The sequence below is a fragment of the Cydia splendana genome, chromosome 8 (assembly GCF_910591565.1).
Source record: "Cydia splendana chromosome 8, ilCydSple1.2, whole genome shotgun sequence".
Lineage (NCBI taxonomy): Eukaryota > Metazoa > Arthropoda > Insecta > Lepidoptera > Tortricidae > Cydia > Cydia splendana.
Genome location: NC_085967.1, coordinates 951,797 through 973,841, shown reverse-complemented (window position 1 = coordinate 973,841; position 22,045 = coordinate 951,797). Strand labels below are relative to the sequence as shown.

The 22,045-nt window shown below is 38.4% G+C and overlaps 1 protein-coding gene across 2 annotated transcripts; it reads left to right on the top strand.

The window, feature by feature from the left end:
- Nucleotides 1-1,552: 1,552 nt before the first annotated feature.
- LOC134792630 (uncharacterized) lies at nucleotides 1,553-21,155 on the top strand. 2 transcript variants are annotated; one of them, XM_063763881.1, is made up of 6 exons: nucleotides 1,553-2,025; nucleotides 2,484-2,714; nucleotides 3,149-3,262; nucleotides 13,534-13,757; nucleotides 14,199-14,287; nucleotides 14,682-21,155. In XM_063763881.1, the coding sequence occupies exons 1-6, from the start codon at nucleotides 1,888-1,890 to the stop codon at nucleotides 14,948-14,950; spliced, it is 1,065 nt and encodes a 354-aa protein (XP_063619951.1). In that variant the 5' UTR covers nucleotides 1,553-1,887; the 3' UTR covers nucleotides 14,951-21,155. The 2 variants fall into 2 exon arrangements, with proteins under 2 accessions (XP_063619951.1, XP_063619950.1); XM_063763880.1 differs by having other exon boundaries at nucleotides 2,469-2,714.
- Nucleotides 21,156-22,045: the final 890 nt, after the last annotated feature.

Here is a 22,045-nt window from a genome sequence, read left to right as displayed (position 1 = left end):
CGGCATTTCCTCGCTGTATCGCAATGCTGATACGTTGTGCGAGGTAGCCGCCAGCTCTTCGGTCACCAGTTACGTCAACCAGACGCTTCGCGATTTCTGCGAACAACTTATGCGCGCTGGGACCCCATGGACCTAGAGTTTCAACTCCAAATGGTACAAAATGGTACTCTCTACCGAGGCTCTTATATTTGTTACGTTTTAGAATTTCGGCGCTTTCCGCCGCTCCGCCCGCTTTTACTGTAGTCCGTTGGAGGTGGGACGGTGCCAGTGTGTCTACGCAGGTAGCATCCCACACTAACATCCGTCCCAAGCTCCAAGGAACTAAGGACACCCCATCGGGCCTCTTGCCATCATCTCTGATAATGCCAGTCGGCTCAAGAAGAGCAGGCACATTGATGGTGGCAAGAGACCGACGGACTATGTCATTAAGCGACGCATGTCTCGAAAAACGGCCTGCACTTTTTTGACAAGATAATCCGTGGTGTCCCAGTCGGTCCACGTCCGTGCCACAAGAGCATATGTGTGGCGTACACACCGAAACCCCGAGTCGCAAACCAGTCGCCAGTCTAAGGGAGGCCGGATCCAAGAAAGTACCAGTATTGGGCGAAGGATGGGCATGTAGCCAGTAACCGGCTTCCCGGGCTCCGACCGCCAAAAGCCTCGCGCGGTCTGGACCTGTACAGTTGTTTAGGAGAGTATTGTAAGTTAAATCACAGTAAACATTATCCCAACTCCTTTGTGAACTCCATTATCCATAAACTATTGACATTTCTTGCAATTTTAATTTTACTTCAAGGGTTTAACGATACCTAAAATGAACAAAAACGCTTTTATTCTTTATTGTGGTTATCAGATCACAATTTTATCGTCACGCCCCAGCAGGGAACGAAGGGAAAGTTCAGATATTTAGTTAAAATACATAAATACCTACTAAAATGTTCCGCAATAATTGAATTATTGTATTATAGATGGTCAAGCAAATCTTGTCAGTAGAAAAAGGCGCGAAATTCAAATTTTCTATGAGACGATATCCCTTCGCGCCTACATTTTTCAAATTTGCCGCCTTTTTCTACTGACAAGATCTGCTTGACCAACTATATATTCTAATATATTTATTATTCATTAGCATTTCAATTATGTTTATGTTTAACGAAGATATTGAAGCTTCAATTAATAGCTATTTCGTTCCGCTGTGTAGCGTTTATCGATATATAACATGATTAAAATCGACTTTTCACATCCCTAAAAGAGCACACATACACGTTTTTACGCACACATACACAGCCTGGATGCACCAAAAAAGGCAACACTTTGATTTGAAGTTCATCTTGTCAACAGTATGGTTGTCCTTTTTTGACAAATGGCATTTTTAAAAGAGCTAGGAGAGAGAAGTGATGCTAGTTGCTGCGCCGTCAATGAGAACAGACAGCGTTGGGGCCTTGTACTTAAATACGGTGACAGTCCCGTATATACGGGACGTATGGCAACCCTAGGTATAGGTGTATATAAATTATCATTCCTTCATTCATTCACTCAATCAAATCAATCAGTCATCTTTTTTTGCCGTTGCGGAAGGAGTCGCCTGCCTATTGCAAAAAATATATTAAAAAAATATAATATGATATGCAATACTATATATAGTCGGTTATGGCTGTGAATGGTTTTAATGTTTCCAATCTTGGATTTTAATACGAGGTGGATATTGTGTGTAGTTTGTCAAATAAATGAGCGGGGAAGCGGCTGTCAGTGATATTGATTTATTTTTCAAAGAAGTTGAAACTTGAGTGGTGGTTTGAGGATGAAGGGGTGCGTGTGATGAGTGGGCGGTCGTTCGTGAAGGGAAGGATCTCGTGGAAATGCCGGGGAGTGGTAGAATGAGCGGCCAAGATGAAGACTAAGAGTTTCCTGCTGTTCTCGACCTCGGTGTTCGCGACCAGTCTCTTCCTGATAGTGTTCCACTCGCAGCAGCCGCAGTCCATCCAGAATATCGTGTCGCAGACGCACCAGCACATCAAGGACTTCCAGGTACTACATGTAGCTTAATAACTTTTGCCTGTGTGCAGATATATTTATTTTAATCATTGCAATCATGTACAACATTATAAGTATACAAGGTAACATATATGTAAACATGAACCCGTACAGGATAGGTATAGCAATTAGTTTTAATCTTATACTAAAGTCTTATCACATAAATGCTTGTAGTTTATACAAAAAATATATCAATGTAGGTATAGAATTTACATTACATTTATTACTTTATTATTGGATTTTATGAAAACTTGAAATGAATGAACAAAGAAAAAATAATAGTTGTTGGTTTTATAAGAATTATAAGGGAGCAAAGTTGTTGCTTAACCTCTCATGTGAACATTGATACAACACAAAGATTTTGACACAATCCTTATGTTTATAATTATAAAATGTCTTCTATAATACCTACAGAGAACTCTCTTATAATGCAGCAGGTTGTTTCCCCACAGGACAACCTTCGAGATGTGGAAGAGAACCACTTGGTTGAAGAGGAGCGCTACCTCAAGATCCTGGGTCTCTCGGGGCATGTGGAAACCTGGCACAACACAACAGTGCCGGTAATAGTGACACATGTCCGGGACGACCCTGCCATGGCTGTGAGCTTCGTGAGGGCAGCAGCAAGGCTGCCCTACACTATACTGCTGTACAATTTAGGATTAAAACCCAACTCATTGGCTGTGGTGAGTAACTTTTGTATTGATCTGACTTACTTAATTACGGAATATCCAAATATTTCTTTCAACAACCAACATTAAAACTAGTCTCTTGAGAAACCCACCCTCAAGTTCCTGTGAAATTTCATCATTTCACAGGAACTTGAGGGTGGGTTTCAACACAGGTGGGATCAACATCTCAAATTTTATCTAACATTTCTAATTTACTTGGTTGAAATGTGGTCAATCCCTCGCTTCCTCGCTTCTCTCTAAAGGTCCTTCCAGATCAAGAGAGTAAGCACTGCGAAGGCGCAAGCTCATTTGCTGCAGAGTGCGCGCTATATGCGAGCCAAACATGCGTAAAGTTATATCTCCATTCTTTCTCACTTGTGTGAGTTGTGTGTGTAGTTTCATTATTTCTTTTCCAATTGTAACCTATCTAAATGTACGATCGTCGGCAGGTGTCGAGCTACTGCAACTCCTCGCGCTGTGCAGTCATCGACTTCGACCTGGAGGCTTTCCCTTCTCACGTCAGCGACGAGAGCATCACAGCTTATCGCCCGCTCATCATACAGGTCAGTCTATATTAGGTTAACTCACTCTCTCTTATGAGAATACCGAATCTTTACGTTAGACAACATTTTTCTCTCTCATCTAATGGCGTTATTCATAAACGCGTTACTGGCCTGAATTAGCTATGAATTGTTTGTCTTTATCTGTCATTTTGACGTATTTGAAAGAAAGGAATGAAAAATTGTTTAACTAAATCGACTTTCGATACTGCGCTACTTTACGCGCGGTCCTCTTTTGCCAAAACATTGGCGCGTGACACGCTGATATGACTTGCAATGTCAAGCCAATGCCTTCAGGGCTTTAAACTTTTTTTGAGCCTAGCCGGGCTAGCACATGATTGGTGCGACAGTATCTCGCCGCGAGATAGACTGTCCGTCCCTCTTTAATTAATACAGTTAGAAAAAGACGAGTACTCTATCTCGCGGCGAGATACTGTCGCGTCAATCATGTGCTTGGCCTACAGGTGGAGACGGTATGGTCAGACATTTGTTAGAGCCGGACCAAGATAACTCTTCATCACATTTGCAGTGACAGTTATCTTGGTCTGACTCTGAACTTGTCTTCTATGTCATCAATAATGTCAAATTCATATAAAAAATATGACGTATAAAGACACCACCTCACGTTGTTCTATTCAAATCAGTGCAAAGTTAGCTTAGACGGACACTACTCACATAATTTTCCGGGTTTCGGAAGACGTTTGCATAGGTTAACTATTCGTAGACATTGTTGGAATAAGATAAGATTTAATTTTAGTCAAATATGATGTACTTATATTAGTAAATATGATGTAGTCATATTTATTTGTGTTTTATTGTATTAAAAAAGTAAGCAAGTACTGTGTTTATGCAATATGAAGTGCATTGCGTATCTGTCGTTGTTATCAGCGCTATAAAATAACAAGTGGTTAGTTTACAATACAATCGTTTAACAGATTCATTACAACCCATATCAGTGTGGTTAACCACATAGGGTCGTTATTATAAATTGTATTTACTTATATAAAGACATACTGGTCCTTACTGATTGCTTAGAACTGCGAAACTTATTGCTACTCTTGCCAGGACAGTTTTAACTAATTTACCTCAACGTATTAACGTAGTAACTACACGTGTACATACATATACCTATTCACACATGATCATTATCTCTTGTTCTTCATTAAATTCGTCAATTATAGTTCGTTTTTTTAGCATTAGAAAGAACTTGAAAGAAGGTAAGCGATCTTGACACGTCTTTTAATTGAAAAACGCTTTTTAAAAATCAGTAACTATTACTTATGAAAGCAGTTCATAATTGTTACATATTTGCCGTAACTTATTTTTTAAATGTGTTTTTCAATTAAAAGACACATCAAGATTGTTTACCTTATTTCTAATGCTAAAAAAAACGAACTATAGGTAAGAACCATCTTCCACATTGTTGAGTGACAATACGTGAACGTTATTGCAAGTACATAAGGTCCATCGATGGTTAGTTAAATGTTGCTGTGAGTGTGTAGCAGGGCACATTTATAAAATCCATTGTAACCAAATGACCTTCACATCACGCCTGACTCTAAACCTCGTATTTTTGCAAAAGCAGCCTTGACACATAGCGCGTAAAGTTCATTTTTCAAAAGTGTAGACTTGGCAAATTTTTGAAATCGGGAACCTTGTATTTTTGCAAAAGCAACCTTGAGACAGAGAGCGTAAAAATCACTTTTCAAAAATGTTAAATTGTTTTGTAGCTATTCTAAATGTCGGGCTTCTAGACTGATTACATCAACGCTTATTTGCCTTATAAACTAAAATAAATGATGAATGTTTGTTTATTACCTTAATGTAAAAAAAACGAAGTATCCTTAGCCCGGCATTTCCACGCCTTTTTGGTATCTATTCAATAACATTGTGAACTCGTGATGTTGTTTCCACCAGGGGCCCGTTTCTCAAAAGCTTGTAACTTGTAATACAAGCGGATGTCACTTTTTGACAGCTTTTGTTAGAAAGGGACTTCCACTTGTATTACAAGTTACAAGCTTTTGAGAAACGGGCCCCAGGCCAGTAAACTTTTGATTGTAGTCTATTTTAGGGTTCCGTACCCAAAGGGTAAAACGGGACCCTATTACTAAGACTTCGCTGTCCGTCCGTCCGTCCGTCTGTCACCAGGCTGTATCTCACGAACCGTGATAGCTAGACAGTTGAAATTTTCACAGATGATGTATTTCTGTTGCCGCTATAACAACAAATACTAAAAACAGAATAACATAAAGATTTAAATGGGGCCCCCATACAACAAACGTGATTTTTGACCAAAGTTAAGCAACGTCGGGAGTGGTCAGTACTTGGATGGGTGACCGTTTTTTTTTTTTGCTTTTTTTTCGTTTTTTTTTTTTTGCATTATGGTACGGAACCCTTCGTGCGCGAGTCCGACTCGCACTTGCCCGGTTTTTTACACTGCATAAAGACAACAAAATACAACGCACTTAATTGACAAACGCACCTTATCTCTGTGATAATCTCATGATTAATAACCAAGTGTGATTTAATAGCTTTATTTGACGTTCACAAGAATCATATAAGCTCATTGTAATATGCTTATGTGTCCTCTCGCGAGGTGTACAGGTACAGCTCACACAGCCACTTGTTTTAAGATATGTACCTATTCATTTAAGTGTTATCAATGTTAATAGATAGAAAATTACACACATGCAAATTATATTTTGCCACTCTGGCCTCGACTGACACTAGTTCCTACATTGCGAATATTTTTGGAACGTACGCGTTGGTAAGAAGATTCAAAATGGTTTATTATTTGATGCGACGGAAACGAGGCCATGGGATCAGACACAGCTCGCGGCAAAAAGGATGGAATGGTAAAAACCGGTCTAGTGCGTGTCGGGCCACGCTTAACCTTTGGTATGCTTATATACATTTAACTTAAGCATATCAATGAACGACAGAGATTGGTTGGAGTGGAGTTGTTACGACCTTGGCGACAGGCCCTCCTGTCAAGTCCTGTGTCATTAAAATAAAATAATATATTGAACTTATTTGGACGGTAATATAAGAAGTTTGAACTATGAAACAATCATTCTGCTCAAGCCCATTTAGCCTCAGCGAATACGACACCCTATTTCTGTCCTAAACTTTCATTTAAGTACAAACATCTGAATATTTAATGATAAAATAACGTTGACTGTCGTCAGCGCACATACTTCCAGCAATAGTCTCTACCTTATTGCTTTGCAATAAGGTCCGTTAACGTCTACCGCGGCTATTCTACGGCTGGGTGTCACGCATTGACAATTAGGTTCCGTTTTGGTCTCATTCATTACATTACGACCTTCGCGTGGCAGATTGTCTATTTAGGAAACTGCCTCTAAATATGAAACCTATCGAGAATCTCTGCCTCTATCGCTCTTGCATATTCGAGCGATAGAGAGGCATATAACGAAATTTTCTTTTTTAGATGTTCACGTTACGGTAGGCCTTCAGACAGACAACGCGCGTAAGTTACGTTCACGCTAGCGTTTATCTCCTCCTCCTTCCTCGCGTTGTCCCGGCATTTTGCCACAGCTCATGGGAGCCTGGGAGTCCGCTTGACAACTAATCCCAAGAATTGACGTAGGCACTAGTTTTTACGAAAGCGACTGCCATCTGACCTTCCAACCCAGAGGGTAAACTATAGGCCTTATTGGGATTAGTCCGGTTTCCTCACGATGTTTTCCTTCACCGAAAAGCGACTGCGACTGGTAAATATCAAATGACATTTCGTACATAAGTTCCGAAAAACTCAGTGGTACGAGCCGGGGTTTGAACCCGCGACCTCCAGATTGCAAGTCGCACGCTCTTACCGCTAGGCCACCAGCGCTTTTCACGCTTTTTTTTTCACGCTAGCGTTTATGTCGGTGCCAAACTGTACGGTTACCATCAGTTTGTCACTGATATAAACGCCGTCGAGAACGTAATTTACTTTCTATACATCCCGTTTGCACTAATATGCGAGTGCGAGCGAGATGTATAGAAAGTAAATTACGGTAACCGTTACGGTAATTATGGTAACCGTACTGTACGGTTACCATCAGTTTGTCACTGACATAAACGCCGTCGAGAACGTAATTTACTTTCTACACATCCCGTTTGCACTAATATGCGAGTGCGAGCGAGATGTATAGAAAGTAAATTACGTTCTCGACGGCGTTTATGTCAGTGACAAACTGATGGTAACCGTACTGGTCTAACTTTAATGACGCGATAAGTATTGTGAATTGCTAAACTATCTTCCATTTCAAACTGGCCTCTTACGCATTGTTGTTCAAAATATTTGGCTTATGGAGCTGAAATAGCTGTTGTGTGTAAATATTTTGAAACGCATTTCAGTTATGTCCCCTATGTTTTGTGTGCGCTATACCTATTACTGAATACTGTGTGTTCACATAATTATGACCCAAATTCTTTATAAATTTATATGTGTAGGTACCGTTGGTATTTAACTTGGAACGTACACTGACATCGGAATGTTATTTCAATCATGTTATTTAGTTAGGGTGGTATTCCACCTGTCCAATTTATTTGTCCATTGTGTATTTTGTCTCACATTTTGCTTAATGAGAGAGTGAGAGGCAATGCACAGTGGACAAAGAAATTGAACACCACCTTGAATACCACCCTTACCGAGCGTCTCGCCCGCGCTATACATGTACGGACAAGTACGAGCGCAGTGCACGATAACTGAATGATATCAGTTAGATGTCATTCTGATATCAGTGTACCTACGTTCGAATTGGCCCGACATGGGTAGAATGAGAAAGCTGCTCACTTATTATAAAATCTGAAAAATGGATGTAAAATAGCATTCACAGAAACTAGTGGCTACAGCTACACCAACAATTTACAATTATGAAACGATGTCTTATGAGAAATGGCGTAAGGTAAATACACTGACACATAGGTTGAGTCAATAAATATTTTACTGTGACACATAGGCGTGGCTTCAAACATATTAGATAGGCCATACCCATAGGTACGTATTACCTATAGTCCGTATAGTCGTTATATGTAAACCCCACTGTAAAGAGATAAGACCTAAACAAATACTCGTGTCATTAGTGTGTATAGAGATTACACAGATTATACGCGTTTACGTAGTAAAGATAACGTTTATAACTATTCGCTGGTATCAACTATCTACGATGTCTACGTGAAACTTGTCACCTCACCATCGTTAAATACCTATTCTGGTGACGCATCACCTAAAAACAAGTATCATAGTGGTGCAACACGTGTGCGCTAGGGTGGTTCACGTTTGTATGGAAAAAATATCAAACTCTAGCTAGAAGGAGCGGTATTGGCACCCCCTTATTTTATTACACTTATCATGTTGATAAAATACGCCATTACTGACAACACACCAAAATGGCGGTGGGTTCTTTGTTGCACACCAAGCTTTGGTGGGGACAACAAGTCACTTACCGTTTTGACCTGGTACAGTCAGCAGCAGAAGTTGCTAAGCGGGCGAGGTGTTCAAAATTACCTTGACACGCTCTTATTCTCTTAACAATAAAGTCGCGTCTAGATCATTTTGAACAACTCGTCCGCCTAGCAACTTCTGCTGCTGACTGTACTTAGGACTTTTTTGTAGTAGGCAAAAATGAAAAGTGAGACTATGACATGGACAAACGATAGTGCTTCTGGTGCCTAAAAAAATTGCTAAACAGATGTATTAGTCTGTGCCTTAAAAGCACATGTCTTCGTCAAGTCGTCGTGGGTAAAGCTTTGTCACATGCCATGTAACTAGGGCAGTCGATACGCCCTAAACTCGCCACGATTCTTACCTAATAATTATCGACATGAATTTCCACTGCAGTAATGACATTTGACGCAAACAACTTTATAAGCAAATAGCTGTAAATCTATGTACAGATGCTTAACAATTTTGAACCTAAACTCGTCTATCTTCGGTCTAAAGTAGGAGAACACTAATGCTCTTTTGTTTCAAAGTAGGTACACATGTAAGCCAAAGTGGAGTGTGCATAACTGCATGGTTGTGCTATGTTATTATCGGCACGTCACTGCCGTTAATGAAGTTTAAGGAAGGTAACTGAAAATTTGTAAACGTAATAGTAGAAAATGTAATAGTTTATGCCGCCTGAGTAGGCCTCACGATACGGTATTGGACGGACCTGCAATAAAACACAAACATTAATTGGTGACACCCCTGCAATGATTACATGTAACACCCTTGGAAATGCCGGCCTCTATTGCCTGACGCTGATCAAGTGATCACTTACTTATTGAAAAAAATATCATTCATCAATTCTTAATTCTTGATGCACTATTTAGTAACGCTGAATAACTTCCGAGTCCTCGAGATTGACCATGGTTTAGCCCCATCCCGCCGACCGATCAAATACCGCATTGTAATGAAACTTGCACCGTCTAAATGAGCCCTAAAATGTCCTTAACAGCTTAATACCTAGATTACCTAGTCACCAAAGGTCGACGCCGAAACAATCTCGCTTCGTTTTATCGTTCCGCTCTTTAATCGGAGCGCCCAAGGCTGGCAGACGGGCGATAGACGGCGAGACGACACTGTTTACTTTTAAGCCGTGTGACGTCAGTTTCTATCAGTCTTGTTGCATAGTTTAAACCTAGTTACCCGCTGGCTAAAAACAAACGCACTAACATTAAATACGGAAAAAACAAAATATATCACGTTCTCCTCAAATGTATCTACCCAACCGTCCGATAACATCCACACTTTAATAGCACATAATTGTCCAGATCCCGACACGTCGCGTGTAAACCTTTGTCCTTATAACTGCCCAAAACTCAGTACCACTAACAATATTAAGTACCTGGGTGTTATTATCGATCAGCATCTTAACTTTAAAGCACACATCGAATCTCTGACATCTAGAGTTAGAAAATTAATTTATGTCTTTAAGAACCTAAGACATGCGGCAGATCAAACACTTATTAAATCAGTCTATCTTGCACTTTGTCAATCACTGTTAGTATATTGTATCACGTCCTGGGGAGGAGCAAATAAGACAACGATCATCGATTTAGAAAGAGCTCAGAGGGCAGTTCTCAAAGTTAGCACTTTCCGTCCCTTACGTTATCCTACGACTCAATTGTTGACCGAGTGTAAAGTTCTGAGCGTTCGACAGTTATTCGTCTTGAACACTGTAGTAAAAAAACATTCACTCATACCCTATAACCCCCAGATCTTATCTGGCAAGCGACGTGCTGACATAATTTGCACCAAAGATTCATTCCGCACCGCAAACACACGTAAGTTTTTTTGTTTCCTCGGCTCTTTCCTTTACAATAAATTCAATCTCCTATTGAATATTTACCCAATGCCCAGTAAAGTCTGCATAAAAGCGGTACAAACGTTGCTCATTGGCAAGGCGTACGAGGACACAGAAAGACTACTAGAAATAGTCACATAGAAGTTAAGAAAGATTTATATGTGTGTTGTACAAACTAATTGCTAAGTATGTCACCACTTAACGTTCTAAAGAGTAGAATATAGTCATAGTCATATAGTTTATTGTTATTATAAATAAATAATCATCTTGTTTGGTAAGCACTTCCCCACTTATACACTGACCTACAAAACGTGCATACCTAAGATACAAGTAAATGTTTACTTAGTTTAGGTATTGTTCAAATTTCCATTAGAGTTTAGAAAATACATATTTGTATCGGTATTAATATTGTTAAATTGATCTGTACCTATCTTAACCTGAATCCATGAATTACTAGTATTTAAGTATAAATTGTATAATTACCATTGTATAAATCAAATTAGCATAAGTTTTAATGAATAAATATTATCTTATCTTATCTTATCTTATCATATACTTAAGTAGTACGACCCATGTACGTAAGTACTTGGTAAAACAGACAATGTCAATGGGATATTTTGAGTTGGCATCGTTTTCATTCAACTCAAAAACCTTTTAAGGAATGGAGAAACGGGTCATTCTGCCCTCCTAAGCTAAAAAGCGGTATTTGCATAAAATTTTCATTGAAAATACGTCCTTCCCTCCTTAAAGCTAAAAGGACGTATTTTCAATGAAAATTTAATGCAAATACCGCTTTTTAGCTTAGGAGGGCAGAAATTTGGCGACCGGGTTCCAATGCGCCACGAATAACTCTTCAATTCAAAATTAAAAAAAAAACTTTATACTCTATATGCCAATAAAACTCCATTTCATGCCTCAAACGCATTACATCATTTTGGAAAAGAGCGTATAGTCTTCATTCTGCTGGATCTATGTATTTCTAATCAAACACAGCTAACAACTACTGCAAGTAAATTCGCTTTCACGTAAGAAAACCGCATCGAAATCGGTCCATCCGTTGGAGAGATACGATGCCAGAGACCAGAAATGTCTCAGCAGTTGTAGGTACCTGGTCTAAGTGGAATTAGAAATCAATATAGTCTTTGTAGTTGCAACGAGCCAACCTTCAAGTTTATGTAAATTGCAGGTTACAAGGTTTATTTTATTTGCATCAGCTTACTAAGTAAAAGTACTCTGTTGTGCGTAAGAAAAATTAAACTATTATTCTTAAAAAAAAGTAGTATATATATCTTAACTATCCAAACACAATCTTTTATTTTTACGACTTGTGGTACCAATCTATTTTATTGACTATTGAAGTCACATTTCTGGTAAGCCAATATTTGTAAGGCTTATTATTAACCGGGCAACTAAAATATTAAACAGGAACTTTCATTGGGCATATAATAATATAAGTTGGCTGTGCATTAATATTTTAGCGCCAAAAAATATATATTAGCCTCAAATATAAGCATCATATTATTTAAAAAACGGCAGCAAAATCAAGCCACCCAAAAAAATTATAGGGAACTTAAAGTGATAGGTTGGCGACTAAAATAATAAATTGGCAACTAATATCGTAAAGCGATCATAAAATTTAGTTGTCATCTAGTTGTTCACACCTAAGTAATCAACTATAGTCATAACTGAGCACGACGTTTCAGCTAGGTAGTATTTTAACACGAAAGCAGTTAAATTTAATGAATATTGGCCACTTTTTACACAAAACACCTCAAATTAATCTACCAATACGTAATGGTCAGTATACTTATAGTCGAAATTTCTAAGCATGAAACACCTAATGGCCATTATACCATTAGATCTTGAAATATTTAATTACTAATTTCAATAGTTACCACTGTGTTCTGCTAGAGTCAACAGATAGGTGCGACGACGAGCAAAGCGAGGAGGAGCGTGTTAGGCTGACCGTGTAACAAAATATTTTAAAAGAACTTCATTTTTGAATTAATAGATAGCCGTTTTCTTTTTAAAATGTGCTTCATAAATGGTCTCCAATATAATAATTCAGTTGCCAAATAAATACTTGGTACCTGCCTAAAAATAATCAAAAGCTGTAACGGCATTAAAATACAACTCATATTGATATATTTTGAGGCTCCGTTTTTGTTGCCAAACTATTAATTTTAGTACCCATTTCTATTTTTTTAAACTACCCAAATTCGATTAATTAGTTGACCGGTTAAATACGTGCCTATTTGTAATAGGAAGCTAGTCGCTTGTATGGTGTTCACCGAACTAAGGTAATCCTGTAGTGTAAATCCTTGTTTGGAAAATTAAGTGTTAATTCAACCAGTATTATCGATTTAAGTTTACACTTTGTACACGGGCGAATCGACATTTAGACCGAGACTTTTCCGTCTTTGGCGTTACCAAAAATGTCTCTGGAGTTACCAAGAATTCGTTTCCAATTTAATATTTGTCTAAATTTTAGGTCTATCAGAGAGAAAATCGCTTGGTTTAACTCATATCATCAAATAAAAAAGTAATATATTATTTATAAATGAAATTTAAATGTCGTTGCCAGATTAATGTCGCTCTCAAAGTTGATTCGCCCACACTCGAAAGCCAACACATTGTAAATAAACGTTAACATTATAGTCGTCAACGTCATCAGTAAGCTTTCATATGCAATTTTTACCCGTAGTGTTATTCAGGATTTAAAAATAAAACGGGATAATAATTTATGTGAGAAATCGACCTAATGTTTCATCTGCAATTTTTAATTTGCAGGCTTTATCGACGATGGTATGAATATGACATCTTGTCAGTGTATAATAAGGTTCCTTCCTAACCGAATTTAGTAATTGTTTTGCATTTTATCGAAAACGATTTTTTATGTTCTACTTATTGACCGCCACACATATATGAAAGGTTAATACGTATTGCCGTTTCTAACAATATTTCTTTTGTCCACAGCACGCCTTATCCCGCGTAGGCGGTGTCATCTACGCGGAACCTAACCAGCGTTGGACGGGCTCCCCAGCCTCTCTCACCGCATTATGGACGCGAGCGGCGCACTCTGGCGTCCTGGCGTACCCTAGACGCGCCGCTGTGACGTCATTCACTCATCCGCGCATGTTTCATTACTTAAACGCGGCGCTAGATGACTTCCTCTTTGTGCAGATGTTGGAGCTCACAAGGTATGTGCATACGAGTATGTCTTACGACATCTAGTAGTTGTTATCTTCGCCTCGTCCAATTAGAGCTGCCGGCCTTCATTATACTCTGGCGTGCTGGCGTACCCTCGACGTGCAGCAGTCCGGTTATTTACTAATCCGCGAATGTTTCACTACCTGAATGCAGCTCTAGAAGATTTTCTTTTTGTGGAGATGCTTAAACTAATATAACACTCATCATTTAGTATCTATCATCTTTGCTGCTTATAATATGCTTATAACGTCTACTTTTACGTATAATTTTTAAAGACACCCGAACCAGATATCCTGGTCACGGCACCGACATGTAGGTAATTTGTAGGCCTTTTTATTTGCTGATTGTACTAAAAATGTGCTAATTTTTTATTCCATTTTCTTCACAGATGCTTTTCAACAGCTAAATGAATCAATTGTCGTTGTTTGCAGGTTGTTGGTAGCAGACACACCGGCGGTCAAGGAGGTGATGCGGCCGTGGGTGCAGTGCGCACTCACGCAGGACTGCATCATGCCTATAGGTACGCATACGTCGATTGTTAACTAAACGTGAACCTTACCGCAACGGCATAAGGCATACAATTAGGGAATTCCCAGTGTTGGTACTGTTATTGTTTAGGCAACGAGTAACGGGAGCACCTACAGTGGTCCAAACACGCCGTTTGGCCTTTCAGTCATGTAACTTTATAGTGATCAATCTTGTTTCAAATGTCAGTCGTTAATTACAATAAACCATTGTAGCGTAAGTGGCAAGAACACTCACTTTCTTACTTAGTTTAAGAAGCCCATTTCGTAAATTTCGACAGAATACATCTATGCTCAAAAGTCGTTTCTTTCACGATTTTACATCACATGGTGACCCTGCCAATACGACTTCGTGCTCAAATTGTTTCATAACAATAGAATTTGTCACAGGTGCACAAGCAGCAGGCGGTTGCCGTTTCGACAAGAAGCCGCAATACCGTTACTCGGGATGCCACGGACAGGACGCCTCGGCCCTCAGCATCATCCTAGGGCTCCGCTCGGGCTTCGAGGAGAGCTCGTACGCCCCTCGAGGGACCGTGGCCTGGAGGCGGGAGGAGCAGGCTAACGCGAGCAGGGCGCTGGCTGCGTTACAGAAAAATGCCACAGAAGAAGCGAGGACGGACCGTAGTGAGAGGCAGGTTAGCTTGCCACAACAGTAGGGAATTTATGTACGTCAATGTAATTATCAATGCTTAGTTTATATTGAAGCTGTGGCCTGGATAGAAAGAAGCTAACGCGGGCCGTTGGCGCTCCAGAAGAATGCTATGGAAAATGCAAGAACTGATTATAGTGAGCGGCAAGTTAGCTCACCGCGACTATACTAGGAATTTAGTTTAAAACTCTAATAATTTAGAGCTGTGGCCTGAAGCAGAAACACGCTAATGCTCGTATGACGTTTGCTATGTAACCACACTAGAAACTTAAATGCTTTATCAATGCTTAATTAAAGAACCCCATCGGAGCTGCTAATGTTACTGAATAATGCTATGGAAGTCGTGTCGCGGTATGAAGCGTTTTCGCTACATACCGGGAAATCCGTGCTATGGACGGCTACGACCGTAGCTTAACAGTGAATTATTTAAGACTTCTAATACATAGGATCTCAAGGATGTCCATAAAAACATCGGTTTTAGGGTAAATTCTCCCCTTGACGCCATACTGTACGTACAACATCACATTATCAATTTATCATATTATAATAGCAATATTATCTCTAGCGTACGGCGTCAACGGGACGTTTAGAGAAAGCTCCTTTTAGACTGCGTTTCCACCAGAGACGTGCGAGGATGCGTAGCGAGGGATGAGTTTGTTAAGAGCCAATAGAATCTCTTCAATTCCTATACCATCGCTCAGAGCAGCTCTAGTGAATATTATTTTATTGGTTCTTAACTCATCTCTCGCTACGCACCCTCGCACATATCTGGTGGAATCGCGGCCCTGTACTGGCGTTTATTCTTGAAGTGATAACGTTTTATTACTAATTTTTTTGTACTAACAGCAACACCCTTAACTAACCTTTAAAAAACCTTATCTCGTTGCAATAAGGTTCTCGAAAGGTTAGTTAACTGTGTGAACGATGCAATACTAATCGGGAGAGTAAAATATTGTAGGGAGTTAAGACAACGGTCAGGGAAGTTCTTAAATACATCAGGCGGTCAAATACACCTGCATGACGCATAAGGCTGTGACGGAATATCTATGGAAAACTTAAACGTAAATGTTTATTTTCTTTGTCTGTTTCACATGGATTTCTGAGCGCGCTGTTAAGAAAATTTATTGGAGTTTTTAGTTTCCGCGCCAGACACCAGTTTCCAAGGCTGTTAATTTAACTCTCAAATTTTGCAATTGATATGAGTACCTACATAATTATATTTGTAGCATATGTGACTGCTACATAATGAAAGTGTGGGTTTATGAAACGAGCTGACAGCGAGTGTCACGTGTGTAGATAGATCAAACATGATTTTGCACATTCTATTGAAACAATCACCGTCTTTGTTTCTCATACTTATGTCACTTGAAAATTTGATTGGTTAGTTCACGCCCTATTGTATTTACTAGAGATGTAAATATGTACGTGTAAATTGTAAATTAAATGCAATGTTTGATGCAAATTCCGCGTTGCTTTAGTCAGTAAATATATTCAGAATTGTTCTACGTTCATTGTTGTGAGTTCTATTATCTTACTTATTGACACTGTTACGTTAGTATAATCGCGCTCCAATGACAGGCACCCATACATTGTGAGTTGTGGGGCTAAATGCAATTTTATACATATGTTTTGAAGGGAAAATAAAATCGTGCTGTAAGTCTAAAAAATGACTATCGCTTATGTAAGTGAATTTAAATTATTTAATATTTTGGAGCTCTTGCGTAACTGGCTCTTTCTCTTGGCCAGGCGTTAGAAATCGTGAAATGTATGTTGAAAAAAGCGTGATATGTATTATAGGTATTTTTAAGTTTTTTTTATTGTGATACTCATTAGGACATTTAGTTATGTTTGTTTCATATTAAGTCATTTTTATCACTAATTTTTCAAATGTTAAGCGTATAGCACCGACCTTAACACATTCAATACCACTAAGTGCTACGGGTTACGCTCGTAGCGCGTAGCCACGGTTTCGTCGTATGTAGCGCGTAGTCGCTACGAACAGTGTACCCGACAGTCGGGTTCTTGGTGTTGAATGTGTTAATGCTGCATTGACAAGTCAGTTACAAAACTTACAAACAGCAAACATATGACATACCATCGTCCACACTGTCAACTCACAATAGTAAGCCTTATTGCAAAGACATAAGGTACACACATAGTTAAGAGTGTTGCTATTAGTACAGCGATCAGGGTTGTGACTCAGTGTTTCTTGAGAGATAACTAGTTGGTTCTCTGTGAGATAAGAACTTCCTTTGCAGAGAGCGATCGCCATTTTAATCCGTGATCACATTGAAATAGAGTTGAAAAGTGAAACACCTTTGTTTCCTTTACGTTCTTGATGGAAACCGCATTCTGAGTATTTTTATTAAGCAAGTTTAGTGTCAGTACACTCAACATCTAAATATGTTATACAATTTTGTAGTTTAATCCTTAGTGATAAGATTCTAAAGTGTATAAATATTTATATTGCTGAAAGTAGTAGGTAAGCACCAGCAATATCTTGTAGAACGGAGGGCGCATAAATATATGACACAATATTATGTCCGATATTTTTGCGTCACTGTACGTCAGTGTATAATTGTGTAAAAATGTATAGAACAACGTTAAGTGTTTATTTACCTATAGTCTAACTTACCTTGTCGCACAATGTTTTTATGTTACAACCGCTGTTGCTTATATAAATTATTATAGTCTGTGCTGTGTCACTAGAAAAAGCCGAAACATTCAAAAATATACATTTGTTAAAACATCCACGTTTAGAATTTTGATGGCTCCTTTTTATAGTGGCACTATTGTATGATACTTGACTAGAACACATGTAATGTAATGCAATGGAAACTCAAGCGTAAATCTGTTAACATAAGGTTCATTTTGTGGATACTGCTCATATTCTTTGATAAATTAGGCTGTCTTTAATACAATTTTGCATATGTCAAATATTGCTTTAAATACTTACATCGCCATTGTATCGGGATGAACAGGTCTAATATTTTGAGTATCTGTACACAATACAAACGTACCTCAATTTTTATATTTTTCGAGATATTTTTGCGTCCGAACCAATTTTGCCTGTGCTGTAAAGAGATCTCATCTAGTGTCATGTAAGCTTTTATAACCTTGCACTCTTTCACACTTGTATTAACCTTGGACCGCCTGACCATTATACTTATACATATTAGTTAAGTATGACGCTTTTGTTTTACGCACTTGGCGGATAAAATAATGCTTTTAGTGAGATTTAGACATAATGGTTTCATAATTCCGAACAATATTTGCCTAGATGCTGTCAAAAGCATTTGTTATCGCATTTTCCAAAGGCACCTCCGCGATGCCTTTAAAAAAAAGTTAAAATAAGCTTTAATGGTTTTGGTAAAAAAAATGTATTCGGTCAAACTAAAATTGGTCAAAAACTTCCCCCCAAGCAGGGATATTCTATTCCCAAAAATATTTGTATAAAAATCTGACTGGTTTTTTTTATGGGTGTCCAATTTTACCCAAGGCAGGCGTTTCCGAACCTTTGGCGTAGCGTGATAGCTAGACGGGTAGGAAAACCTTTTTAGTAATAAAAACACTTGAGTTTCTCTAATTTTCACCACTTTAAAATTTAAAGGGAACACGATTTTTTTTACTAAAGTCCCTCGCATAAAAGGTAAGTAACCGCTGGCCTAAATCAATAGTTGTACAATGTACATTGGTCGCAACCCGCCTCTGTCCGCCATAACTATAATACTTATAATAGATGTTACGGCGTATTGTACAGTTTATGAGATCTAGTCTTTAGTACCAAATAAGTGGACGCTGTCAGGTGCGCGCGCGGCGATTATCATCACTATTGTTAGGACAATTGAGTTCAATTTAGCGTGGCATTAAGATCTCTTTTATAATGATAACACATAACAGTGTCGTCAGAACTGACCGTACATTTTAGGAAAACCAACGAAAATGTGGCACCGAATATACCCAATATTACACTCCTGAAGGAAACGCTCCCAGCGATATTTATGAAAAATTTGGTACTCTTGAGTACGTATAGATAACTGAAATTATTAACACTAACTCTTTTTCTGTTATGCTAGTGTAGTAAGTATTTTATGTCAATTAATAAACCGCCCGCGCATCTGACGACGATAGTAATAAGTAATGGCAGCTAGTACTTGTAAGCACGCAAGCTTGTACATTATAGACATAAACCATATTTAAACTGCGGGCCCTCGCAAGCTACATTCACATCTAAAGTAATCTTCACTCGTGCACACAAACACTACAATAACCAATACTTTTACGGTGTTTGTGTGCGTTACTTCTATAAGATTAAAGTGAAACAAGAATAATAAATCAAGAGTAATAGTCGGTAATCTTCGCGGGTCCCTTAAGGTGCAAGTGGGACAACAATAAACGGCCGAGTACTATTAATAGTATTAATACATACTTTGGTCTTCTTTTACTGTAGGTACCTATATAAGATATGCGCGCAGTTTAAAGATAGTTCACGTCTACTAGGATATAGTTTGGACTGATGGCTAGACAGGAGACGGAAAATTGCCATCGTCAACAAAAGATGCAATTCTGAACCTTAAAAGTAAAGAGATAAGGTCTTTTGTCTTAGTGTGTTGCTTTTAGTAACAACAGAATTGTTACTGTCCATCCGTGGATCTTATGTCTTTGCAATAAGGATTACGAATTGTCAGTTAACAGTGTGGACGATGGTACACGCTGCAACATTAATTGGACCCTAATAAAGACATGTGTACATGCAATTTTGCAGCTCGCTACACATCGTCTTGCTTTAGTTAATAAAACAGCAGTGGCTCACCAGACGATGTGCAATAATGGTGTAATGAATATGTGACATTTCTGTACGAAATGTATCGTGTTGTAGACAACAGCGATTACCGTTCAATTTGCTTGGAAACGGCACGTAACGATAAATGTTAGGAAAACTGTCAATTTTAATCGATTTTTCAGCATCAATGACCAAATAGTGACATTTAATAAAAGAAGAACAGCATATAAAAATGCGTCTTTTATTGTGTATTCTCGCTGTACTTAAGAATCTAAAGAATAATTATCTTGTTTGAGAAAAATAGTGTATTTATTATACTGTAATGCACTTACGTTTAAGTCGCGCGGACTGCTGTATCATATTTACAATTTAAATATTAATGCATAATAACACAATGTACATAGTAAAGAGCTTAAGCTAAAGTTATTGAGGTTCGTGTGACTTTTTGCCCATCGCATAGAGTTAATATTGCAATATTACTTACTACATACATTATAAAACCCGCTTAATTATTTATTACAACTACAGTTTGTAGTTTATTATAGAGTTCACTGGTTCAGTATTAAGTTTTGTGCACACCAGATGCTTGTGCGTAGACGTTCACGTGCGCGTTGTAAAGTATAGATCTGGGATGTTGCGGATGCAGATTTTTTTGACATCCGCGGATGGGGATGCGTATATTTAGGTACTTAAAAAGACGTCAAATGTTACATTTTAGTCATTTTTATTTAAAAAAAACGAAACGTTTCGTATTTGAGCAAGAATATAGGCGAGTTATTTGTAATAATCAGTAACTTGGACTTTTCTGGATCTAGACAATTTCGTTTTAGGTAATGACGAAATTACCGCCGGCTCTAAGACTTTCCTGTACCGACTTGTTCGACATCCACATTAAGCTCCGCATCGATTTCATGCGGATGCGGATTTTGAAAATAATGCGGAAGTTCCGCGGATGCGGATGCGAATATTCGCAACATCCCTGGTGACCCTGGTACAGATGCTTATGTAAGACGGCACTCTGCTTACGGTTGCATTTAAACATTTTCCACCTAAGGTTTAATGGGTAGGTATTAAAGTGAATAGACTATTATTGAACCAGCGAAATTCACCTTGGACCCGTAGGTCTCTTTACATCAGTTTGTAATAAAAATATAGTAGGTATCATATTAAGTGGGTTTTACTTACTAAAATATTACATTGTGACCTGTACAATGTATACGCTGTTTCGCATAACTACCTACATTTGCTGAGATATCATATATTTCAAGCTGTATATCTAATTATCTTGTCGATGCCATATATTTTGAAATCACGTCATTTGGCTATGGTCTTGAAGTTTTTTATATTGTACCTACGCATAAGATATCAATGGACATTGAACAGTGATAGTTATTTATTAAAGTATGATTAAATGATTATGATGAATGAATTCATGGTTTTATTTGTATTGGACCTTTTGCACCATTTGTTATAAATAACCACTATAATGTAACAGCCGCTAGCCGTGAGAACTATAATGTCTATAATATTGCAAAATCTGTTTGAATGTGATTTTTGAAGTAAAAACTTCTTTAGCGGCGCTGTGCACTTTTTGAGAGGTGGGGAAAAAATGTTAAACTCGAGACAGTGTAAGGCGTAACCCTCTCTTTCTACCGCGCGGCGAAAATGTATGCCTGTGAGCCTGCTGTTTCGTTTAGGCGGCGCAGGGCGCTTGCGTGACGTCACGTGTGACGAACAATGTCATAATGTTTTTCTTTTTTTATTTAAATGCCATAGTGAGTTTCCCTCAAACTGGTATTAATATAACTGTAGTACTCACAGTGATGTGCTTAGGGGTTTCAAGTAATGCGACGAAATAACGCTAGATGACGTTAACCTCAATTATACATAGTGCTGCAGACATTTTGCACTAGATGGCGCTGTTATTAATATTTTGAGTTACAATGTCGTTGAGTTTTCACTTCTGCCGGCATTCCCGGAGGAACCCCCGTTGTTTTTTTTTGCAAGAATAAGTTAAACAGTTGAACGATTTTTCTAGTTATTATTTACGGGACTTAATCGCGTATAATTAAGCTTTAATATTACCTCCGCCGTATGGAGTAGGGAATTGTCCATGTAGTCTCCAAGAAAGACCACACATAATTTATAAACTTAATTATACACCGTGGATCCATAAAACCCCACAGATTTTAAAGGTGACCGCATTTAGAGATTAAAATGTCATACAAAGTCTTCTGAAATCAGTTTTTGTGAAAATTTGTTTCTGTGATTAGGTACCTACTCAGAAAAAAAACGCCTTTTGGCTGCGACTCTGCCGCT